Source organism: Halichoeres trimaculatus, unplaced genomic scaffold (genome assembly GCF_033239565.1).
Source record: "Halichoeres trimaculatus isolate MK-OKI-2021-1 unplaced genomic scaffold, fHalTri1.1 fHalTri1_scaffold_20, whole genome shotgun sequence".
Lineage (NCBI taxonomy): Eukaryota > Metazoa > Chordata > Actinopteri > Labriformes > Labridae > Halichoeres > Halichoeres trimaculatus.
Window position 1 is genome coordinate 1,656,585 of NW_027437198.1, and position 11,121 is coordinate 1,667,705.

Consider the following 11,121-nt stretch of genomic DNA (forward strand, 5'->3'; position numbering starts at 1 on the left):
ACTAAACCTTTCCCTGCTGTAACTCTGCCAAAGCTCGCTCACGCTAGCTCCTTCTACTTTGTTCACCTCCTCTCTCCTTCCCTCCTCTGCTGCTGATCGGTCAAACCATTAACTACTAACCAGAGAGACATTCAGAGTGATATTAAAACTTTGCCTCGTGTTATTAGGGATGCTATCAGAAAGCAAGGTGAAAAAGTTTCATTGATAGTGTTTTCACAGCGCTTCACTTTTTCCACATTTTTTATTATGCCATAGCCTTTTTCCAAAATGGATTTTGGAAAATTCTACACACAACATCCCATAATGACAACACCAAAAAAAAAAAAAAAAAAAAAATCAAAATTTTTGCAGATTACATTTCCATCAGCTTTCTCAGCCTTTGCCCAGTCCTTTGCTGACTCACCTTTGGCAGCAGGTACAGTCTCCAGTCTGTTTGAATATGAAGCCTCGGGCTTGGCTCGCCTCTCTTTGGGCAGTTTGGCCCATTCCTTTTCCTGAAGCCTCTCCTTTGATATCTTGACTGTGGTCTTGGGGTCGTTGTCCTGCTGAAAGATGAACTGTGGCCCCAGTCTGAGGTCCAAAGCCCCCTGCAGCAAGTTTACATCCAGGATGTCTCTGTACATTGCTGCATTCATCTTTTACTCAATCCTGACTGGTCTCCCATTTCCTGCTGCTGAAAAACATCCCCACAGCATGATGCTGACACCACAATGCTTCACTGTAGCAATGGTATGGTCCAGGTGATGAGTGGTGCCTGGTTTCCTTCAAACATGACCCTGGCATTCACGCCAAAGAGTTCAATCTTTGTCCAGTCAGTGCAGAGGATTTTTTTTGTCCTGGTCTGAGAGTCCTTTAGGGCCTTTAAGCCTTGTGGTTTTCCCTCTGAAAGATTCTCCTCTCTCCACAAAGAAACCGGGGCTCTGACTGTGTTTTGAACATGTTTTTCAGGCTTATCAGCAACAGAAAAAAAATCTTCGGGACAAAGAGGGAAACTAAAACATAATGTTTATCAGTTTCATCTGTTCCCTGTTACAGTACGTTATCAAACAGGATGCGGCTCTAATGACACATCCATTGATGGGTGAAAGTTCAGAATAGAAAAACAGAAATGTTGACATAAAAATCCAGGAAAAATCTTTCATCTGTCAAACATAAATCATGATTATGTGCTATATAATAGCTAAACTCGATGTTTTACCTGATAATGAAAAGAAAACCTGCCAAAGATTTATGTGAATAACTGAATTTCAACCCAAACTTTCATTGATTTGTTTGATTGTTTATATTTACATAAAACCGAGTTTAGATAAACCTGATTTGGTTAGAAACAGACGAGGATTTAGCGTTCAGGCTGTAGCTTTAACGCTACACCGAGAACACTCGGAAGGCTCTGAAATGATTGGTTCAGCAGCTTGGGCCTTACAGACAGACATCTCTTCCGACCAATCACAGCGCTTCAACTGTTTGTCGTCACGGATTTGCTTACGTGGAGGCAGGATGTGTACTTCCTGCTCTTCCGGGTTGGAATTTCTGCTGAAATTGTTTTGAATGTGCAATGGCCGAGGACCCTTCTCTGGCTGTCCGGGTCTCGGAGATCAAGGACCCGGCGGCTCTCTTTGAGCGCTACAACACCGAGGAGATCCGCGGGATCGAGCGGAAGGTCCGCGGCGAGATCGAGCACAAGAAAGAGGAGCTGAGGCAAATGGTGGGAGAAGGCTACCGGGACCTGATCGACGCCGCTGACACCATCGGAGAGATGAGGCAGTGCTCGGAAAGCGTCGTCCAGTCCATTCAGGACATGCACCAGTACTGCCTAAACCTGAAGAAGGGCAGGGGCGGCGAGAGCAGGAGCAAGCAGGAGGTGAGCAGCCTGAACACCTGTTTGTTAAGAGCCAAACCCAGCAGAGCTCCATCTGACTGAATTAACAATGACAGTTCATCTCTCCACTGTCACCGACAGAGAGCCCACCTGCTGTAAATCACTGCACAGTCACTGCTGTTTGAAGGAAAACGACCAACAGCCTGAATCAGTTCAAAGCCAGCCTTCAGACAGGAGTCAAGACTGTTTTGTTTGGGATCAAAACACACAGGAAGTAGGAAACCATGCGAACAGTGGCGTGCACAGACTTTTTGAGGGGCAGGGGCAAAAAGGAAGAAAAGGCACAAACAGCAGGCAGAGTGCAGTCAATCATATTTTAAGCAGATAATAGAGCAGTCAGATATTTTTTCTACCCCAGAGGGCACTCCAACCTGGGTTTCTCAATAATTGGGCCACAGGGGGGCAGACGCCGCCCTTGCCCCACCTTTATGCACACCAGTGTAAGCTAACATATCATTAGCATTCATATTGTGTGTGTATGTTCCTGTTCCAGAGCCAGAGGCAGTGGCAGGATAAGTTCAACATGATGGCCTCCCAGATCAAGCTCCTCTTGGAAATCCCAGAGCGCATCTGGAGTGCCATGGAGGCGTCCCAATACCTCCAGGCCACTCAGCTCTACCTGCTCTGCTGCCACCTACACAGCCTGCTACAGCTGGAAGCTACTGCAGGGGGCCTCTACAGTCCTGTGCTAGTCCGTTTCCCAATCCTGGTCCGACAGGTGTCTACTACGGGACACTTCAGGTAAATTCAGGGAAATTCCTATGACACAGTAGACCTCTAGGAGGTATGTGGTAAAGTCTGAGTGTTAGGGGAAATATTTCTAAAGGACAGGGAGCTGTAGTTATGGATGAGATTTAAAAACAACTGTCACAGGAACTGAAGAGTTCTGTCCCATCACAGGTGTACCATCCTCCTGGACAGCAGGTCTCTGCTGCAGGGCCGCGCAGTGTCAGACCAGGCTATTGCTGAAGCTCTGGTGTCCACCATGCTGTTGGAGGGGAGCTCTCCACGTCAGGCCCTGGCTGACTTTCTGCTGGCTCGGAAGGCCTCCATCCACCAGCTGCTCAACCAGCCACAGCACGGTAATGTGACGATACATCAGCTGCCTAGGAGTGACCATCCAACCGCTTTGAGCATCCATCAAGTGTGAATGGTTTTTTTTTAGAAATGAAAAGAAAAGTTTTACTCTCACAGCATGTTTAAGCAAAACAGAAAGTAACCCTCGGGGATGTGTCTGTCAGTGTGAAACTGTCGTCATCATAAGTGGCTTCTGTTCCAGGAGCAGGAATCAAAGCCCAGGTGTGTAGCCTGGTGGAGCTGCTGGTCACCACCCTGTTCCAGGCTTATGCCATCTTCTACCTGCCCCCAGATGGGGGCACAAAGCAGGGGGAGGGAGCCCTGAGCTGCGGCATGCTGTTCTCCATCTTGGAGACTGCCACCTCCTCCTCCCCTGCAGGTACACAGCAGTGATGTCATGACCTCTGTTTGCTTGATTTGCTTTGGTTGGAAGAGCAAAGCTTTTTTCATTTGCTTTCCATGAGCTGAGAGTGCATGTGCCTCCTGTGTCCTCAGCTCAAGGTAAAAGGGTGATGCAGGAAGAGACGAGTACAGGCAGCTGGTTCAAGTACCTGCCCCCCTCCATCACGGATTTCCAGCCGACCCTTCGTACCCTAGCTCAGCCGATCCAGAGCGACCAGCTCAGGGACACCCTTCAGCAGTGGATTGATACGTAAGCTGCAACAAATCATCATCCTGCTTTCTTCACATGTATAGTAAAGTTTGCTTTCATTTGTCGATAACTTTCAGAATAGTTTTTGAAAATCCAAACATGGTGATCAGGTTTTGTTAAACTTTGTGGTACAACCTTCAACACATCATGAATCTATTTGACATTTTGGAGGATCCTTTGCTTTTCAGGTGTAAGGAGGTCATCTGCCGTGGCGTGGGCAGCCTTCTGGTCTATGTGAAAAGCCTCAAAGGCCTGGCAGCCATCAGGGATGCTGTATGGGACCTCCTGTCCACAGAGTCCATCAGTCAACACTGGGGCACTGTTTGCCAGCGGCTCCTGGAGCGTCCTCTGGCAGTCTGGGATGATTTCCTCCAGCAGCTTTTCCTGCAGCGCCTAAAAGTAAGTTTAGCTTTACTATCACAACCAGAACTTGCATTTCCAGCTCCTCAGTGTGTATTTCTGATTTTTTTATGGACTAATGCCTAACAAATAAATCAGAAAATGAGCCATGATATTTTGTCTGTTTCTTTTAGGCAATCACCAAAGATGAGACTGAAGCCATCTCGACGAGCTCCGTCCAGCTCCTCATCTCAGCCGTGAGGGATCTGGAGGGCCAGACTACTCAAAGTTCCACATGTACCAGCCCCACCTTCAGCCGTGGTGCCCAGTATGAGGTGGATGTGGCGTCCTTCCTGTGGTCGGAGTCTCCTGGGGACCTGCTGAGTGATGCAGGGTGGGTCAGTGTGAGCCAGCGGGGCCAGCAGCACCAGAAGAGCAGCTTGGCCATGAAGACTCAGGCCCTGACCCCATGTGTTCAGAACTTCTGCTCCTCTATGGATGCTAAGCTAAAGGCAAGACTGGATGACTTGCAGCACTACCTGCCCTCCCAGGACTCAGGTGAGTGGGTCAAAGCTAGCCCTGTGCTGGTCTGCTCAAGCCAGTGTGTTCAGGTAGAGATATCCCCAACAGGAATGTTTTTTGTCCTGTTCCCGGCAGGGTCCGACCCCACGACAGTCACAGCCACCTCCTCTGGTCCTAAAGTTAGCCCGCCTGTGTCCTCCTTCAACCGCTTCACCGATTCCCCCGCAGTAGAGGAGGCTCTGCGAGAAGGCTGCCTGGCCTGCATCCACAGCATTCTGTCCTCCATCCGCTCCAAACTGGCCGCAGCATCACCCCACCCCGGGCTAGTCCACCTCAGCTCAGTGCTTTTCATGGCCAGACTGTGTCAGTCCATGGGTGAGCTCTGCCCGAACCTCAAGCACTGCATCCTGGGAAAACAGAGTGGGTCAGACGCTTCAACAAGGGAGACGCCACGGCAGGGCAGGAAGCTGGGCAAAGCCAGGGCAGCTGCTGAGGTCAGCCCTGCGGAGGCGAGGTGGGCGGGACTGAAGGAGGAGCTTCTGAACTGCAGCATGGAGGCCTACCGTATCTGGAGCTCCACCCTCTCAAAGGTCAGGCTCTGTCTAACGTGTTCCATGAGCTTACAGTGTGTTGCATGACATCTGCAGTGTTTGGAACCAGTGCATTTCTTCATGGTCTGTTTGCTCACCCTGCCTGCTGATGTTGTGACAGGTGCTGCTTGACGCCTTCAGTACAGCCCTGCATGCAGAGACTGCTGGGACCGTCCTGACAACAGCAACAAACTGGGAGGATCTGGAGATCCAAGAGGAGGCTGAGTCCGGAAGCAGTGTCACCTCCAAAATCCGCCTCCCTGTCCAGGTGAGCCGTCAGCGCAGCATCACACAGACAGTGTGCTCTGTATCAAGTAGGGCTGAACAGCTAATTGAATTGAACAGACATTGCAATTTAATAGAACACAATTTTTTGAATTGCAAAGGCTGCAATTTAAATAAAAAGTTTTATGTTCACAGACCCAGAAGGAAAATAGTAACTTTTACTTGTTCTTCCTTAAAACCAGCATAAGTCAATCTGCTGGTTTTTCTGGTAAAAATATTATACGTCTACAAGGCTTGAAGTTGAATCAATCAGTAAATATTATACTGTGGTGTTTATAGTTAAAGATGTCTTATTTGTATGTATTTATTCATCAATTCATTCCCCACACACACACTCACCCCCCAAAAATATTGCATGCTTAATCACAATCACAATATATTGGTTAAAAAAAAACACAGTTACATTATTTTCCCAAACTGTTTAGCCTTAGTGTCCAGTGTCCTAACTGATCTGATGTGTGAACCTGCTCTCCTTCAGCCGTCCTGGTTTGTCCAGTCACTGCTGTTTCAGCTGTGTGTGGAGGTCAACAGGGTGGGGGGCCACGCTCTGCCACGGCCCACTCTGCAAGAGCTGCTGCAGGCCTGTCACTCTCAGGCCCTGCAGCACTTTCACAGCCTGTCACAGCAGGTTCCTAACCAGGTAAGACACACATGCACAATATGTAAATGTCAAGCCTAGCGTAGCTTTTCCTTTGTGTCCATGTGCTGAACATGTGTCTGTTGAACTTCCTGAACTTCCTGCATCAAAAATGGAACTTTGGTTCAGGGGCATCAGTTCTTGCCTTTGCCCTCGTCCCCAAAACATGTCCAACTTCTGTTTCACTGTTTGAGAAGTTTCTGCAGTGAAACAGAATCAGAGCCTCCATCTGGTTTAATTTCTCTGTTTCTGCATCTTACAGGAGGGCGTGTTCCCCATGACCCAGAACAGAGCATTGCAGCTCTTGTTTGATCTTCGGTACCTCAGCACTACTCTGGGGTGCAGACTGGAAGAGGGAAAGAGTTCCCGATCCCAACAAGACCCCAGGTAACATGCTTGGGTGGTTAGTGCACAGTAGACTACCTGACCGGCAAAGTAGGAAGCTGCTCTGAGGCTTAACAACTACTAATGGAATTCTGCATATCCTGGCTTTGTGCAAAGCCACGGCAGAGTCCCAGTATCAGATCTGAGCTGGTCTAACACCAGGAATGATGGGAACTGGAGATCTTTCCTCCATTTTTCTCTCTGATCTGGTTGCTGAGAATCACTTCTTCTATAGATCCTGACATCTGTGAAAAATCTGTGTTGTGTGTCGTCCAGATTTCACGAGGTCTGCGACTGGCTAGAAAGCTTCATCGACCCCTTTGACCTGGACGTGTTCACACCTCCACTGAACTCCAACCTCAACCGCCTTTCCCAGAGGACCTCGGTACGGCCACACAGTGCTTTTAATTTGGAGAACGATGAAGTGCCAGTGTTAAAGCTACAGTTGTTAATATTTGATGTGTACCCAGTGTGAGACAATAATGATGTGATTGCCGTTTTTTGATCAGAAGTCGTAAGATGCAGTGTCAAAAGTATTCTGTTCCCTGCTGCTGCTACTGTCTGAAGGTTAATGTGAGATTGTGTCTTAGGTCCTGCTCGGGCTCCTGACCGGCTCAGAAAAACAGTTTTCCCTGCGGAGTAGCAGTGTGAACTCCCAGGAGCCATACAACATCCTTCCACTGGCCAGCAGCCAGATCAGGTCAGAGGTTCTTACGATTTAACAATCAATCTGAATGATGCAAAAAAAAAAAGGATAATTTTGCTGTTTAACATAAAGAAGTATAACAATGGATTTCACACAAGCATGGTCCCATCGATGTATGAACTGTTGGTGAAAATTAAAATATTTGTTTCATTGTACACATTTTTTCATAAAATATATGTTTTTAAAGTCCCTATGGGGAGTTTCTGAGTGATCTTGAAAAAGGTTCCCTTCTAGATATCTGCCTGATCCTAAACCACACATTAAAAAGAGATTATCAGCTCCAATATTACAGGTTATTCCTAAATGCTACTTCTTAGATTCCCGATCAGGTTGAGCAGGACTGGACTGATTTATGGCACGTCTAAGTCTCTATGACAACACCACACCAGCTAATGAAGTTTAATAGAGAGAAGAGAGATCTGTGTTCTTCTCTGCTGAAAACGATTTCTGTGATTAATTTTGTAGTGATGGTGGACACTGGAGCCTGACTGTCAGACCGTAAAGGACAGAAGAGCAGAAGAGAAATAAACAGGAGAGAGATAGAGCACAAGCTAAAGGCTAAAGCATGAGCTAAAGGCTAAAACAGGTACTAAAGGCTAAAATCCAGGTTAATCTGTTTGTACTTATGTTGACTCCAACCCACAGTCAGCAGTTATTCTGCAGTGGTCTGTTCAAACTTGAGAGTCTATCAATAAAATTAAGAGCCAGGTTACGTTAGCTCTGCTTGGTGAGGTTGGAGTTGGTAGATGAGCTCTGGTAGGACAGAACCAGGATTCACTAACGTTACACGTTACAGACACGTCTCAGAGCACCGGGCTGTGAGGAGAGCTAAATATAGCTGGCTACTAAACTACGCTACAAACTGACAAAGTTAGCTTGTTGTTAGGATTCAACGTGTAGCTCTACCTAACTGTTGATAAATAGCTCACCTCGTGGAACTTGATCTGGAAAAAGTTGTCTTGGACAAAGAAAATTTGTTCTGAAACAAACACACGCCTAGTTAAAAGTCACGTCTTGACAGTGTGCGTGAGACTCCAGGCCTGAAGGTGGCGTTGCAATTAAAACAGATCCTCCTCCCAGTGTCTTTAATGGTAAACATTTTTTAGCCCATATTTGTCTCATATGGTAACATAAGAGTATTCAATCATTTACAATTTTTTTTTGAGTGATTCTTTTTCTTAAATTCTGGCTTTTTTTCCTCAGAATTTTGAGATCAATGTTGAATTTCTAAGAGTAAAGTCAGAACTCTGATGTCATTCTCTGGATTCTGAGATAAAGGTAAATACAAGCGTGTGACCCAGGTTTGAATACAACCTGCTGCACCAGTTTCCTGCTCAACACACTGTCCTGTCCTCTCTGAATAAAGGAAAAAAAAGAGCTGAAAAAGGCAAAAAGTCCCACAACACAAAAATTCATTCCTTTTCTGAACTGCTTATCCTGTTCAGGGTTGCAGGTGGGTGGAGCCTATCTCAGTTGTCATTGGGCGAGTGCCGGGGTACACCCTGGACTGGTCGCCAGTCAATCACAGGGCTGACACAAAGACAGACAACCATTCACACTCACACACACATTGACACCAAGGGACATTTTAGAGTGACCAATTAACCTGGTGAGCATGTTTTTGGACTTTTGGAGGAAGCTGGAGGACCTGGAGAGAACCCACGCATGCACGGGGAGAACATGCAAACTCCACACAGACAGGCCCACTGGCCAAGCTGGGGATCAAAGCAGTGACTGTCTCACTGTGAGGCTGCAGCGCTAACTGTTGCGCCACTGTGCAGCCCAACACAAAAATTCAAAGATGAAAAAAATATCCATGGATTGAACCCAGAATTCTCCCTTTTTCTGGGATTATTTACCCAAAGCCTTTTCTGCTCTTGGCCTAACTTAAAAAAAACACTCTGTGTCCCTCATTGTCCTGTGGATATAACTCTGTTTTTAACTCTGTTTGCAAAGACTCAGTCTGGACTGGTTTTTCTTGTGGTTGATCAGGTTCGGGCTGCTCCCTCTCAGCATGTCCAATGTGCGTAAATCCAAGTCGGCCTCCAGAAGCTCTGACGTTCCACACCCACCGGTGAGTTTCACAGAGGATTTGTTTTGGACGTTACCTTTTCAAACCCTTACAGAGCTCCACGGTTACATGCTGGTGATCAGGTTGGTTTCAGCCTGAGGCCTCCGTGCACGCGAGCTTTCAGAGTAGCTACAATATGTTTCAAGAACATGAACCACTGCATGGAGGTTTCAGTCACAGCTGAAGACAGACCTTTGACATGTTAATGTAATGGTTAAAAAAGGAATCGCTGTGAGCCAAAGTGTGATGGAGCTGTGTTGAGACTGTCACAGCTTTGATGTTGTTCTTACAGCCTCAGTATGATCACATTTCTGTATTTTTTGTTTGTTTTCCATCTTTGGTTAATCTTCTGTTAACCCCCTCTGCCCTCCCAGCTTTTTTGAGTGCGAGAAATGCAGGCAAGTTCCCCATGTGTGGTAGTTATTTTGTGTTTGTGTGTGTTTGTTTGGTGAGTTGTGCCATGCTTTACTTTGGGTGTGTTTGGAGAACTTAGGATGTTAAGATGTTTGAAAACTAAACTAAAAACTCAATATGCTGCATTGCTCTGCTCTCACTAACCCCCGCATCCTTAATGAGCTTCTGATAGAGCCCAGGAGAAAACTGCTGGAGGACTTCAACAGTCGGTAGCAGCAGTAAAAACTTGAGCAGACAAACCCCATCTTGTGACTGGTGTAGTGATGGTCATTATGTGCAGATCCCAGGCCAGTGTGCAGAAATATAAAAGGTTTCAGTGCAGCTCCAGCTGGGGTTTGTCTCCTTTTTTATGACTTTTAAAAATCACTGAAAAGCAACATTTGGGAGAGACGTTGTGCTAGCTGTGTACTGAGCTAAACTTAACCCAGCTTGATGGAGGAAACAACCAGAGGAACTGGAAACGGCTTTAACATGTCACTTACCAATCTGGCTGAGAAAAAGTGTTGGCGTTTTCTACCAAAACCACAGCAAACCTGATGTTTTTCTTTGTTTACCCCAGCAGGAGGACAGCTTCCGGCCAGGCAGTCTGTTCAGACAGCTCGTGGATCAGGAAGAGGACACAGCCACGCCTTCATTATTCAAACTCAGCTGGCTCTCTGGCATGGCCAAGTAACCTCACTGTGAAGCTTATTTTCCTTTGTAGAAACTTTGTAATAATCATATTTATCGTCAAAGAGATTTGTCCTTTGAGAAAAGTGTATTTTGCTGTTTGTATCAAATGGCAGGACAGGCTCCAGTGTGGATCTGAGTGGAGTGAAATAAATGTGTCCCAGCTCATGAGCTCTAACAGTGAGTTGTGTCAGTCCCTGAACAGTTACCATCAGCGTTATGCTCCCACAGTCAGCAGCAAAGGCAGCATGGTATTCCACATCATGGTTTGACTTTGAACCTGTACAGGACTAAAAGGACTCCTGACCAGTTGAGGGCCATCTCACGACAACACACTCCATCTTCCTGCACTCAGTGTTTTCAGCTTTGTGGATCAGGGACTTCTTTCAGGGCCTAAAACTTGGTTCTGTGCAAACGATGAGGGCCAGTTGTTCTTACTAACATGTTTGTTAGCAATTAAAGCATCATTGTCACTAATCCTTTGTTTGTTCACATCTTCTTTATCATTTCTGAAAAAAAAATCACTCACTGAGTGGCGTTCAATAAACCTGTGCCATCATTACAGACTTGTGAAATTAAACCTCCCTTGTTAAATAATTCAAGATTATTTCTTTTTATGTTTCATGGCAGAATCCGGATCTTATGGAAGTCTATCTCTGCCAGTTAAAAAAAATAATACTAAAACTTTGCTGTGTTGAGGTTTTATTTTTTTGCTCATGTTAAGTCACAATTATGAGATAAAAAGTCAAAATCCTGGGATAGTAAAGTAAAAATTATGAAATAGTTGACAGGAAGAAACCTTTCCAAAGTCAGAGCAGTAGCTTTACCCTAAAGTTTGCCCTAGCTGCTGTTTCATATGATAGAGAAATGGATTGTGGGTACATTGAGACATACTT

General features: G+C 46.1%; 1 protein-coding gene across 2 annotated transcripts; it reads left to right on the plus strand.

Moving 5' to 3' along the window:
• Positions 1–1,474: 1,474 nt before the first annotated feature.
• On the plus strand, positions 1,475–10,702 carry cog1 (component of oligomeric golgi complex 1). 2 transcript variants are annotated; one of them, XM_074697206.1, is made up of 15 exons: positions 1,475–1,861; positions 2,373–2,620; positions 2,780–2,961; positions 3,159–3,335; positions 3,452–3,608; positions 3,797–4,007; positions 4,142–4,505; positions 4,605–5,059; positions 5,181–5,327; positions 5,823–5,984; positions 6,244–6,368; positions 6,642–6,750; positions 6,956–7,065; positions 9,064–9,145; positions 10,116–10,702. In XM_074697206.1, exons 1-15 carry the CDS (start codon positions 1,556–1,558, stop codon positions 10,227–10,229), a joined length of 2,949 nt encoding a protein of 982 aa, XP_074553307.1. In that variant the 5' UTR covers positions 1,475–1,555; the 3' UTR covers positions 10,230–10,702. The 2 variants fall into 2 exon arrangements, with proteins under 2 accessions (XP_074553307.1, XP_074553309.1); XM_074697208.1 differs by having other exon boundaries at positions 10,119–10,702.
• The last annotated feature ends 419 nt before the right edge of the window (positions 10,703–11,121 follow it).

Excerpts from the sequence above, each read along its gene's own strand:
- cog1 (XM_074697206.1), top strand. The coding sequence starts at position 1,556 with ATGGCCGAGGACCCTTCTCTGGCTGTCCGGGTCTCGGAGATCAAGGAC. Across the intron at positions 5,060-5,180 it reads GGAGCTCCACCCTCTCAAAG|GTGCTGCTTGACGCCTTCAG; the intron begins GTCAGGCTCTGT and ends ATGTTGTGACAG. Across the intron at positions 5,328-5,822 it reads AAATCCGCCTCCCTGTCCAG|CCGTCCTGGTTTGTCCAGTC; the intron begins GTGAGCCGTCAG and ends GCTCTCCTTCAG.